At 42.8% G+C, this 12129-nt stretch overlaps 1 protein-coding gene across 1 annotated transcript; it reads left to right on the top strand.

Annotated features, from left to right (window-relative positions):
* Window positions 1–3150: 3150 nt before the first annotated feature.
* On the top strand, window positions 3151–11097 carry SET (SET nuclear proto-oncogene). The gene is made up of 8 exons (XM_043984249.1): window positions 3151–3649; window positions 5549–5606; window positions 6696–6838; window positions 7286–7389; window positions 7517–7630; window positions 8248–8418; window positions 8506–8652; window positions 9215–11097. The coding sequence occupies exons 1-8, from the start codon at window positions 3577–3579 to the stop codon at window positions 9236–9238; spliced, it is 834 nt and encodes a 277-aa protein (XP_043840184.1). The 5' UTR covers window positions 3151–3576; the 3' UTR covers window positions 9239–11097.
* The last annotated feature ends 1032 nt before the right edge of the window (window positions 11098–12129 follow it).

Genomic DNA, 12129 nt, shown 5'->3' with positions numbered 1-12129 from the left:
ATTCCAAATACCATTTCTGAAAGGTGCTAAACCCTGCCCCTAAGAGATCTATTCCCTCCCATGATGTTGGTACAAATATCTGTAGTTAATTTACATCAAGGAACTAGCCAGGCCCACTGAGGGAATTATGATCCATTCTTCATTTGCACCTCTTAGCTAGAATCCTAAATCTTGAGACAGTGGGTGATTGCTGGTTGCCTAACAGTTACAGAAAACAGAGCTGATTCTAGGATGGAGAAGGCAATATCAAGAAGCATCCAATGCAGAAACTGAATTAGGAAAGGGACAAACTTCTTATTCCTTGCATTAAGGCTCTCTACCACTTGGCTCCAACCTACCCTCCAGCCTTACTTATTTCATGTTATTTCCTTTTCATGTATTCTGTGACTATTTCCACCTTCATACAGGCTCTCCCTCTTGCCAGGAAAATGATCCCTAGCTTTGCTTGTCTTCCTTCAAGGCTCAGCTCAGATGTACTCTTTTCTGTGAAGCCTTCCTTTGACACTTCAGCTAAAATTGGCTTCTTCCAATAAAGGTCCTTTGGGGAAGGAATTTAGTATTGATAAAATTGGTTATGTTATTAATCAGGGGAGTGAAGAGAAAAGGACTGTTTTCAGTGTACTGGCAATGTATACAGATGGGCTAATACAGGCAAACAGGAACGAGGGATGATTGGAAGTATTAGTTAATAAGTATTTATTGAAACTTTTACTCTTAAGTCCCTTTCCAGGTCTAAATCTATGCTTCTGTGATCCTGGTTCTGTGAATGGTATCCAGAAGGAAATAATAGACTAGTAGGTTGTTAGGTCAAGAAGAGGTCTCAAATATCATTAGGCCAACCTGTCTATTTTCCCTGTGAGGGCACAGGTCCAGAGAGAGAAAAACGGCTTTGCCGAAGGCTTTATAACGATGAAATAGTGTCAAACATTATTAACTGTGAAGCAGAGTGGTATAATGGAAAAAATCCTGGATCTGGAGTTAGTAGAGAGCTGGGTTCAAATCCTACCTCTGACACCAAATGGACAAACCTGAATCTGTTTGCTCTTTTGTAAAATGGGAGTCCTTATAATCACCTCAAGGGATTGTCATGAGAATTAAATGAGATAATGTATATTAAGAGTGTTATAAACCTTTAAAGTCTTTTATGATTATTATTAAAGAGAATTACCTAGTATGATATAGCAAAACTAGCATTGTATTGATAGATAGGGGACCTGGGTGCTGACAAATCTTCCACTCCTCTTGTAACTTTGGACAATACACTTCCTCTCTCTCTGGGTCTTAGTTTCCTCTTTTGTAAAATAAGAAGATTAGGCTAGATTATTTCTAAGATTCCTTTCAGTGTGTGTGTGTGTGTGTGTGTGTGTGTGTGTGTGTGTGTGTGTGTGTGTGTGTGTGTGTGTGTGAGAGAGAGAGAGAGAGAGAGAGAGAGAGAGAGAGAGAGAGAGAGAGAGAGAGAGAGAGAGAGAGATGCAATTGGGGTTAAGTAACTTGCCCAGGGTCCCACAGCTAGTAAGTGTTAAGTGTCTGAGGCTGAATTTGAACTCAGGTCCTCCTGACTCCAGCTGTGGACAATGGCTGCCCTGATTCCTTTCACTTCTATGACATGGAGGGCTCTGGCCCTCTCATACACACATACATATACATATATACGTAATACATACATACAACTTAAACCCTCAAAACTTTGTTATGAATATACACAAAAACTATAAAACAGAGCAATTGAAGACAATTCTTTGAGAAGTTAACAAGGTTTCTCATAAGGACACAGTCACACCCAGGCTCCAAGGGCCAAAATTATCACCTAAAGAGAGGGTGTAGTACCCTGATATATACCCACACCCCAACTGAAATGGATGGTTTAACATCGCATGTTAGTTACAGGAACCTAGGCTCATTGTCTAATTATATTTTGGTCTTTTTTTCTCTGATGGGCAGTTCTGGTTCACAGGAAGAAAACATCAAATCAACTCAAACTCGAGGGATGGCTTATGGATCAGGGAAATTCTATCCACTCAACTCACCTATGGCTAAGGTGACCCTATTCTGAGGGTGTAGACCATAAAGTGAGAGGTTAATGCTGTTCTGGGAGGGCACAAATCCAGCCCTGCTATTGCATTCTTGCCCAGCTTTACTTGAATGTGACTTTAACATTTCTTCTCATTAGTTAGCATTATAGACGAATTGGATGGCAGAGCTGAAAGAAACCTAAGCCTAGGTCAGGAAGACACCATAGGCCAACCCCCCAACTCAGAGAGTAAACTAAGGTAGTTAAGAGGGAGAAGTGATTTTCCCAAAGTAAGCCATAACTTAGCCATCAGATATTGTACTAGATAACAACAGCTATCATTTCCAACGGTATTTTAAATTTTAGCCTTATTTTACTATTGAAGTGAGAAGGCCTGAGATTAAAGGAGTTGCCTTTTAACCTTCACTTAGCTAGAAAGTGTCGGATTTTGGATTTGGACCGTAGCTAGGCAACTCTGTCCTTCACTTGGCCCAATGCCTCACTGGGGAATAATGTCGGGGATCTACATGTGCAATTAATAACTCCCCCATCCTGGTCTTTCGAATCCGCAGGCTTATAGGGACTTAAGATAGGTCCTCGCACGGGCCCAAGGACTCCAGCTGAAGAGCGTCGCCCCTTCCGCGCCTCCAGTAATAATTGCGAGCCGCAGCAGTAAAAAACTAAGCACGCGGCCCCGAGTAGGGTTCCGCGCTGAGTAAAGAGGCCGATCAGCTGGCCACGTGACCGACACCCCCTCCCCACCCTGCCCCCTCCCGGAGCCAGCGCGCGAGCCGCTTCGCCGAAGCTCCGCCGCAGCGCGCGAGGTGGACACAGAAGCCACGCCCCCTCGCCGCTCCTTTCCTCCTCGGTCCCCTCCCTCCTTCCTCCTGTCTCCGCCGCCGCGCGCTACTAGCGCGCTGACGTCCAGGGTATGGTGAAGAAGGGAAAGGCAAGGGGAGGGGGGGAAAAGGGCTAATCTCGTACGCCGCGTTCTTTTCCCTCCCTTCTCCCGCCTCTTCCCGAGGTCTTGTGTCTCCACCGCGCAGGGCCCCGCCCCTCTTCTTGGGTGCCACAGCCAATGGGGCGGCGGCGCGAGCCACCCGGACTGGGGGCGGGGCCTGCGCGTGGGTCCTGGCGCGCCTGCGCCCTGTCGCCCGCCCCTCGCCGCCAGGAGGAGGAGGAGGTGGAGGAGGTAGTGGAGGTAGTGGTGGTGCTGGTAGTGGTGGTGGAGGAGGCGGCTCTGGGAAGAGAGGGAGAGAGCGTGAGTGAAGGAGCGGCGTCTACGCGTCTCTGAGAGCAGGAGCAGAAGCCTCAGACCGAGGAAGACACTGCCGCCGCCCCTCCCCTTCCCCGCCTCAGGTTCCCCCCCCTTCCCCTCCCCGTCAGGCCGCGCGGAGAGAGCGCCCGAAGCCCCAGGAGGAGGCGGCCGAGGCCCCCCGAGCTCCGAGCGCGCGGACCGAGCGAAGCCGCCCGCCCCGTGTGGTGTGTGAGGTGAAAGGCAGCCGCCCGCCCCCCCTCTCCCTTCTCTCCTCCCCGGAGCCGGTGAGCGCGGAGAGAGCACCACCATGTCGGCGCCGGCGGCCAAAGTCAGTAAAAAGGAGCTCAACTCCAACCACGACGGAGCCGATGAGACCTCAGGTGAGGGGAAGCGGGGGCCGCCGCCATTTTACCCCCCCCTCCCTCTCTCTCTCCTCCTTATTCCTCCTCTTCGGGGCGCGCGGGGGGCCTGTGGGGTGCGCGGCAGCGGGCGCTGGGCGCGCGGGGGGCGCTGGGCGGAGGGGGGGAGCGGGCGGGCGTAGGAGGGTGGCGCGCGGCGGAGGCCGGCGGCGCGAGGTAGCGCGCGCAGGGAACGGGAAGGGGGGGAGGCCAGGGCCGGCGCGCGGGCCGAAAGGCCCGTCCTCGCGGTGTTGGCGGAGGAGGGGAGGCCATGTTAGCGCCTTTTTCGTTTTATTATAACATCTTTATTTTTCGATGGTGTGCGTACATGCGTGGTGTGCCCCCGTGCATTGTGTTCCTAGGTGGCTCCACAGCCGCCGCGGACGGGGCTTGCAAAGACGGGGGCGCTGCGGCCTGCATCGCGCTGCTCTGGCGGCGGAGGGAGACCCCCCCTCCACCCCCACTCCTCCCCCTTTCCTCCTCCTCTTCCCTCCTCCTCTTTCCCCCCTCCCTCTTCACCCCCCCCTCCCCCTCCCCGAGAAGCGGCTCTTTATTGTGTTCCGCCATGATGCTTCTCTCTCCCATCAGCCGCCGCCGCCACATGGTGCGGCTGCCTCTGGACACGGCCCCAGGCCCAGGGCGGCTGGGCTGCTCCCTCCATGGGCTGCTGCACGAGCCGGGCGCTCTGTCCTCCCCCTTCTGCCTTCCCCTCCCCCACCGCCGCGTCCCCCGAGGGCGCTGGGCGGGGTGGGGTGTGGGAGAGGTTGGAGGGGAGTGGAAAGCACGCGGCCAGTTTAGGCAGTGGGCAAGGGCTATCTCATTGGGGTTCGGGCCTCGCCGGGGGATGCCCCGGCTAGCGCCACCCGTGGCTGCCGGGAAGAGCCCCCCACGTGGGATCTTCATTCCACAAGCAGCTTCCCTCAGACTTCCCCCGGGTTGAGGAGTTGATTTTTTTTTTAGCTTCTTTAAAAAGGCATTAGGAAAAAACAAAACCAAATCCTAGATTTAGGCGAGGTTTGGTGGGCTTCCTTCAGTTTGGCTTTCAAGGGGGGAGGGGGGTTGTCCCTGAGCCTCTGGATGGTTCCCGGAAACGCTTCTCTACCTTCTCCTCATGCCTGATTGTTAACTTGCCCGCCTTTCTTCTTATTAAGAACTTGTTAAAAAACGAAGGTTCCTATTGTCTCCCATTTCTGCCTTCCGTCACCCCTAAGAAAGTTTTCTAGCTTCACACGTGCTTCACATACTTGTGCCCCGAATTCATGCCGAAAGATTAGGACGAACAGCCCGCCAGAAATTTTGGTTGGGGGTGGGGTGGGGATAGAGCTTTAGAATCTGATCCAGCAAGAATTTGAATTTGACCATATAGGAAAGAGGTAAACTTGGAAAACGATTAGAATGATAGGTTGTATAAAATCGCTGCCTTTTATACTGTTTCTGGTGTCTTGGGTTCTTATGGGTTGCAAAATTTTCATACCCTTTGAGAAAACTCAAGCATTGGCACTGTGTTTTAATTGATTGTTTATTTGTTGGACACTGGAGTCTACTGGTTAGCAGCTGCTAGTCTATTTTGGAAGTTTGGGATATTTTAAAACATTATAAGGGAATAGTGTGGTGTCCATACATAGCTTTGTCTCAGGTTATTTCGTGAAAGAACTGTTTTATTGCTTGCTTTAGTAGGGCAAGTAGTTTTTTGCAGCAGTATGAGGTTTTAAAAAATTCAGTAGCTTGACTATTTTTCAAATGAGTTTTTGAGTAACAGTTACTCAAAAGAATAAGATTAATAGATTCTTGAGCTTGGAAATTAGAGTACTATGTCCCAAAAGAAACTAAACTTTTCTTTCCAAATATGTATATTATCTTGATTTCTTTTTTTTTTTGCAGAAAAAGAGCAACAGGAAGCAATTGAACATATTGATGAAGTACAGAATGAAATAGACAGGTAAACTGAAGTGGTGGGGTTTTTTTTTTTGGTGGGTTTTGTTTTAATCCTAAATTGCTATAGAGAAATCATCTGGTATATAGGTGCTTAGTAAATATTCATTAAAAAGTGACTTTGGAATAAGCTTGGTGATTAGTGAATTATTAGATAGCTACCTTATGATTGGAAACCTTAAGGTTCAGTGTTTTCCTCTCTAAAAACCTTGAGTAATCACCAAATATATTTGATAAAAGATTGACCTTGTAGGGTTTGGATTTGACTTTGAAGGAGACTAATTGTCTGACTTAGCTTGTGGACTTCTGATGAATTTGAATTATGGAATCTATGTCTGGCATGCCTTAACTTTGCAGCTAATTGATTTTGGCTTAAATTCCTATTAGTTTGAGGAAATCAGGATTGAAAGTTGGGGGGGGGGTCAGCGAGGTGGTACAGGGGATAAAGCACTGTCCCTGGATTCAGGAGGACCTGAGTTCAAATCCAGCTTCAGACACTTGACACTTACTAGCTATGTGACCCTGGGCAAATCACTTAACCCTCATTGCCCTGCAATAAAGATTAAGAAAGTTGTCCTGGTAATACAATGAGATATAATAAATAATCTATGTAACCAAACACTTGCTAATTTAGAAAGGTTTTTTTGTTTGTGGGGCAATGAGGGTTAAGTGACTTGCCCAAGGTCACAGCCAGTTAAGTGTCAGGTGTCTACGGTCAGGTTTGAACTCAGGTCCTCCTGAATCCAGGACCAGGTCTCTATCCACTGAGCCACCTAGCTGCCCCTAGAAAGGAATTCTTTATCAGTTTCAATTTATTTGTTCATTTACTAGATTTTCTTAATAAGTAATGAGACTTGGATTTTTTCCCCCTAATTTCATGTTGAAATTATTGGTTAGACTTTTGGTTTTATGGATTAGGTGATGATGGAAGGAAATTAACTTATCAATTTCCAGGCTAGTTTTGAATTTTTCCTTTAATGGACACTTTCTATGCCAGGTATGAATATTGAAACTCCAAAGCCCCAAGCTATAGCTTCATTTGTACTTGTCAGGCCCTAGCCTTAAAACTAGTTGACATGTCTTTCTTTTGCTTCAGACTGAATGAGCAAGCCAGTGAGGAAATTTTGAAAGTAGAACAGAAATATAACAAACTCCGCCAACCCTTCTTCCAGAAGAGGTCAGAATTGATCGCCAAAATACCAAACTTCTGGGTAACAACATTTGTTAACCACCCGCAAGGTATGTTGCCTGACTTTGAGACGGGCAAAATGGGGAGGGGCAAAAAACCATTTATCTTAAAGTGCCATTTTTGAAAGCAAGTACAATCATGTGAGAAATAAAACTGAGGCCTAGAGTTAAATTGACATGTGTGCTTATCACCTATAGTGGCAGAGGTCTTTTGGAAATAGAAATCAGTGGTACACTTATTTTGAGTAGGCTCCTAATTAGTAACAAATTCAGTACATATGTATAGTATTCCTTTGTTTATTGGTGTATATTGAATTTTTGTGAGTCCAAGAAGTATCTTTACTTGTACCAAACTACCTCCTCAGCCCATCTACTATCTTCTTAGAGAAGGGGTTCATAACCATTTTTTATGTAAAAGTTGTAGCATATTAACCTGTTTTTTAAGGAAAAAAACTCAGAAGGTTAATTGGCCTGTGGTACTTTTTTTTTCTGTTATAGTATCTGCACTGCTTGGGGAGGAGGATGAAGAGGCACTGCATTATTTGACCAGAGTTGAAGTGACAGAGTTTGAAGATATTAAATCAGGTTACAGAATAGATTTTGTAAGTAATCCTTTTTCAGAATATTTATTATGGGGATCCTTTACATGGGACTTTTTGTGGTAGTAGGTATGGGGTAGGTACATTTACAGCCATGTTCATTTAACAGTATTTTCATGTTTTAATACAGTATTTTGATGAAAACCCTTACTTCGAAAATAAAGTTCTCTCCAAAGAGTTTCATCTTAATGAGAGTGGAGATCCATCTTCAAAGTCAACTGAAATCAAATGGAAATCTGGGAAGGTATTTACAAGATTTTTTTGATTCAACAACTTAAACTTGAGAAAATGAATTATTTCTAAATGTTACATTATTTGTAGGAAGGAGTGGGACATAAGTCTTAACTACTGATTATCTTCTTGATAAGAGTATCTAGTCTGCATATAAGTTGGATTTTTTACTTTTAAGACAGTTTTTATCATTTTGTAGAAACACAAAACTTAATAAACTTGAGGACTGACCATTCTGATGCAGGTGCAGATGAATTAGGAGAGGTCATCAAAGATATTTGGCCAAATGCTTCCTAGGAATCTTAACTCATTGGCCATAAAAAGTATTTTTGTGTGTGGGGGTTTTTTGGTGAGGCAAATGGGGTTAAGTGACTTGCCCAGGGTCACACAGCTAGTAATTGTTAAGTGTCTGAGCCTGGATTTGAACTCAGGTCCTCCTGAATCCAGGGCCAGTGCTCTATCCACTGAGCCACCTAGCTGCCCATAAAAGTATTTTTAATAAGGTCTTAAAAGATCAGTTCTTTTTTTAATAGCAAAAAGAATTTTATTCAATGTTTAGGGCATATTACGAATAAGTTCCACAGTAATTTGCTTTTGTATCTGAATCTCTATAAACCTCCTATCTCTTAGGATTTGACGAAACGTTCAAGTCAGACACAGAATAAAGCCAGCCGGAAGAGGCAGCATGAAGAACCAGAAAGCTTTTTCACTTGGTTCACTGACCATTCTGATGCAGGTGCAGATGAATTAGGAGAGGTCATCAAAGATGATATCTGGCCAAATCCCTTACAATACTACTTGGTATGTTTTGGAGTTTGTATTTTCTTTCACTGTATACTAACATGTCTGATTATAGTGACTTCTTAACAAGGCACCTCTATTCTTAAGGTTCCTGATATGGATGATGAAGAAGGGGAAGGAGAAGAAGATGATGATGATGATGAAGAAGAAGAAGGCTTGGAGGATATTGATGAAGAAGGTGATGAAGGTGAAGAAGATGAAGATGAAGATGATGATGAGGGAGAAGAAGGAGAGGTAAGAACATATGCATAAGAAGATAATTGGCATTTCCAAAAAAAAAACAAATATGGCATGGTCAGTTAAATTGCAAGTGAATGCTTGAAAAAATAAGCATATGTCATTGACTTTATTTCTACTTTTTGTATAAACGGAATCTTAAGTTATTTTAGTCATCTCCTAATTAGAAGAACCATTCTACTGAGGGTAGAGCAGCCTTTCCTCTCAAAGCAAATCTCATCAGAATTGAAGGCTCAATAGAGCAAAATCCAGATATAGCCAAATAATTCTTGTTATATTGGGATATGTGTTGAATTTTGATCTATAATTGTTGGTTTCTAGTTTTCCTGTGGTATATATTGGCAATGAAATTTTAAATTTAATAATTATTTGGAATTATGATTCCATTAAAAGCCTGAGGAGATTAATGTGATCCTTAAGAGCAAGCTCAGTCATTTGTTAAAAGGCTGCTTGAGCATTTGTTTTATTCACTGCCATCTAAGACTCAACCTGGGATTGCCTAAAATGTAGTGACTTTTCAGCAGGAGTTAACAGACATCTTTTTTTTTCCCCCCAACAGGAGGATGAAGGAGAAGATGACTAATAGAACACTGATGGATTCCAAACCTTCTTTTACCTTTTTAATTTTCTTCAGTCCCTGGGAGCAAGTTGCAGCCTTTTTATTTTTATTTTTTTTCTCTTGTGCGCATTCGCCTTGTTCTCTTGAGGTCTCTTTCTCTCCTCTTTACACCATGGCTCACAACTTTTTGGGGTGGGGGAGGGGGGAAATACCTTGAGCAGAATACAGTGGGAAAAGAATCTCTACCATTTCTGTTCCAAGTTCATATTTTTATCCCTTCCTATCCCAAAACAAACTGTTTATGGAATCAACACACACTGTGTTCTGTGGGAAAAAAGAAACCTTCTGCTCCCTTCACACTGCTGGAAGCTGAAGGGTGCTAGGCCCCTGTGTAGTAGTGCATAGAATTCTAGCTTTTTTCCTTCTTTCTCTGTATATTGGGCTCAGAGATTACACTGTGTCTCTATGTGAATATGGACAGTTAGCATTTACCAACATGTATCTGTCTACTTTCTCTTGTTTAAAAAAACGAAAAAAAAAAAAAAACAAAAAAAAACCATGGGGTTATAGCAGGTCAGCAAGGGTGGGTTTGAGATGTTTGGGTGGGTTAAGTGGGCATTTTGACAACATGGCTTCTTCTCCTTTGGCATGTTTAATTGTGATGTTTAACAGACATCCTTGCAGTTTAAGATGACAGTTTTAAAATAAAATTCTCTCCTAATGATGACTTTGAGCCCTGCCACTCAATGGAGAATCAGCAGAACCTGTAGGATCTTATTTGGAATTGACATTCTCTATTGTAATTTTGTTCTTGTTTATTTTTAAATTTTCTTTTTTGTTTCACTGGAAAGGAAGATGCTCAGTTTTAAACGTTAAAATGTACAAGTTGCTTTGTTACAATAAAACTAAATGTGTACACAAAGGATTTGATGGTCTTCTCTCAGAATAGACTATATTTCAGACCTCCTCCCCTTCCAAGTCTGACGTAATTATTGTTGAACTTTCAGTGTCACCAAATCTGGCACATTTGTTTGATCACTATTATGATGTGCACTTTGCAAAATTACCTCAGGGCTGTATGGACTGATCTACTAGAATTGAGTCAGAGTCAGAGTGCCATTGTCCACAGCTGTAAAGTACCTTAATGTGATGTGGCTGGAATTCATCTGTGAATTATGCTATCAAGTATAGAGTAGGTCCAGCAATCAAAAAGCATTTATTAGTGTGTTGTGCACACTTGATTTTAAAAAAGAAAATCCAGCTGCTTCATAGATTGTGATAATCTAATACGTGGAGTTCACAAACAGCAAAAATAATGCTGTTAGTGCCTCCAGTCAGATGTAACTGGTGCTATAGTGTCAAAACTAGAACTGGTATTGATATATATTTGTTGGTTTTATAAAGTGTCTGAGGAGGAATAAACCATCAGATAAAAGTGGGTGCCTCCGGGGTAAGGAACTCAGGTTAGGAGTACTTAGTTGTGTTTCTTCTGAATACCACCTCTTAAGCAAAAGAACAAAAAACCCAAATGAAATTATTTGTCAACCTGGTGGGATACAGACTATGCTAAACGCCATGGTGCATATAAACATTTTGTGAAAGTTGCTACCTAATGTGTAGGCTTCTTATGCTGTAAAATTTAAGTAGCTAAAGTTTTCTGCCACATATATTTTTAAAGATGTGAGTTCAAGGCTGGCCTGTTAAAATGCAAAAGCTTTTTGATGTATGAAACAATATAGAGAACTATTCCATCAAGAGGCAACGTGTAACAAAAAACCTGTTTAGATGGATAGAATGTAATTTTTCTGCACAGGTCTTTGTGTTTAGTAATACATCACTGTATATGGTCAGGAATCTTGCTCCAATAAAGGAACATAAAGATTCTTTGGACTGGGGTCCTCGTTTTATAAGCAAGGAGTTTTGTCTGTAAACTTGAATGGCAATTAATGTCCTCTTTCTGGGTGGCTGCTATAATTTGTGGGTCTGGGGGACGGGGAAAATATTTTGTTAGAAGTTTGGTAAATGGGGAAAGTATAATGTCATTTGATTAGATGGTTTCTAAGGTCTTTCAGCCATTTGTTTCTGAGAAGAAATAAGATTTTTCTGCTGCTACCTACATTTGTAAAAAAATATGCTCCTGCAATTGCTAGGCAATAAATGTATTAAATAAAATTCATAAAGGCTGGTAGTGGGGAAGGGTTGAAATGCTCTATTGATGACCTTGGATGAGTTTTTTAAGTGGTTTTTGTACGTAATAATTTTAGAGTAATTTTATCATTAATAGGTTGCGTCAAGGTTTCTCAGAACTGCTTCGGAGATGTTGGGTCTAAATTTTGGTGTTGATTTAGCAAAATTTAGAAATGAATTTGGTTGATTAAAATTAAGGGATTGTGCTGTCCTTGTCTTGCAAGATAGTTAATTCCTTAAGTGTGGTTTTTCACAGGAATAGAATTATAAATAATCCACTTTAAAATCGTTCAATAGTGCCCTGACTTCTTGGGCTTATCCATATTAAGAGGGAACTCATTTCGGTGAAAATTTAATTTAGGTTGGTGAAAATTTATTAGTTCCTGAGTTTTTCAAGTTTTTTTAAAATTCTAGGGAAAGCAGCAACTTCTAAATCAGTAGTGGATATTCTTTTGGCAAATCAGTACACATTCAAGAGGGTTTACAATTCTATTAGGCTCTATATTGTAGAACTAGTTTCAATAAATGGAAGGGGCAAGGAAGCAGTTTTATACTTGAAGTAATTACCCACAAGCAAAATTGGCCTCTTGTTATAGGTGATCAGTGTTGCCTAAAGAGGTCTTCAGGATGAATGACCACTTATCTAATGTGTGAGGATTATTAGGGTGTGGGTTGAATTAGAACTTTGAGAGCAGCAATGCTCAAATTTTGTGTAGAAAAATTTGAGA

The sequence above is a fragment of the Dromiciops gliroides genome, chromosome 2, assembly GCF_019393635.1.
Source record: "Dromiciops gliroides isolate mDroGli1 chromosome 2, mDroGli1.pri, whole genome shotgun sequence".
Classification (NCBI taxonomy): domain Eukaryota; kingdom Metazoa; phylum Chordata; class Mammalia; order Microbiotheria; family Microbiotheriidae; genus Dromiciops; species Dromiciops gliroides.
The sequence above is the reverse complement of the archived record's forward strand: the minus strand, read 5'-3'. Positions and strand labels throughout refer to the sequence as shown.

What these genes read in the sequence shown, in the direction of transcription:
- SET (XM_043984249.1), top strand. Translation starts at nt 3,577, where the DNA reads ATGTCGGCGCCGGCGGCCAAAGTCAGTAAAAAGGAGCTCAACTCCAAC. An exon ending in ATTTGTTAACCACCCGCAAG is followed by an intron (nt 6,839 to 7,285) that starts GTATGTTGCCTG and finishes TTTCTGTTATAG; the next exon opens with TATCTGCACTGCTTGGGGAG. An exon ending in ATGAGGGAGAAGAAGGAGAG is followed by an intron (nt 8,653 to 9,214) that starts GTAAGAACATAT and finishes TCCCCCCAACAG; the next exon opens with GAGGATGAAGGAGAAGATGA.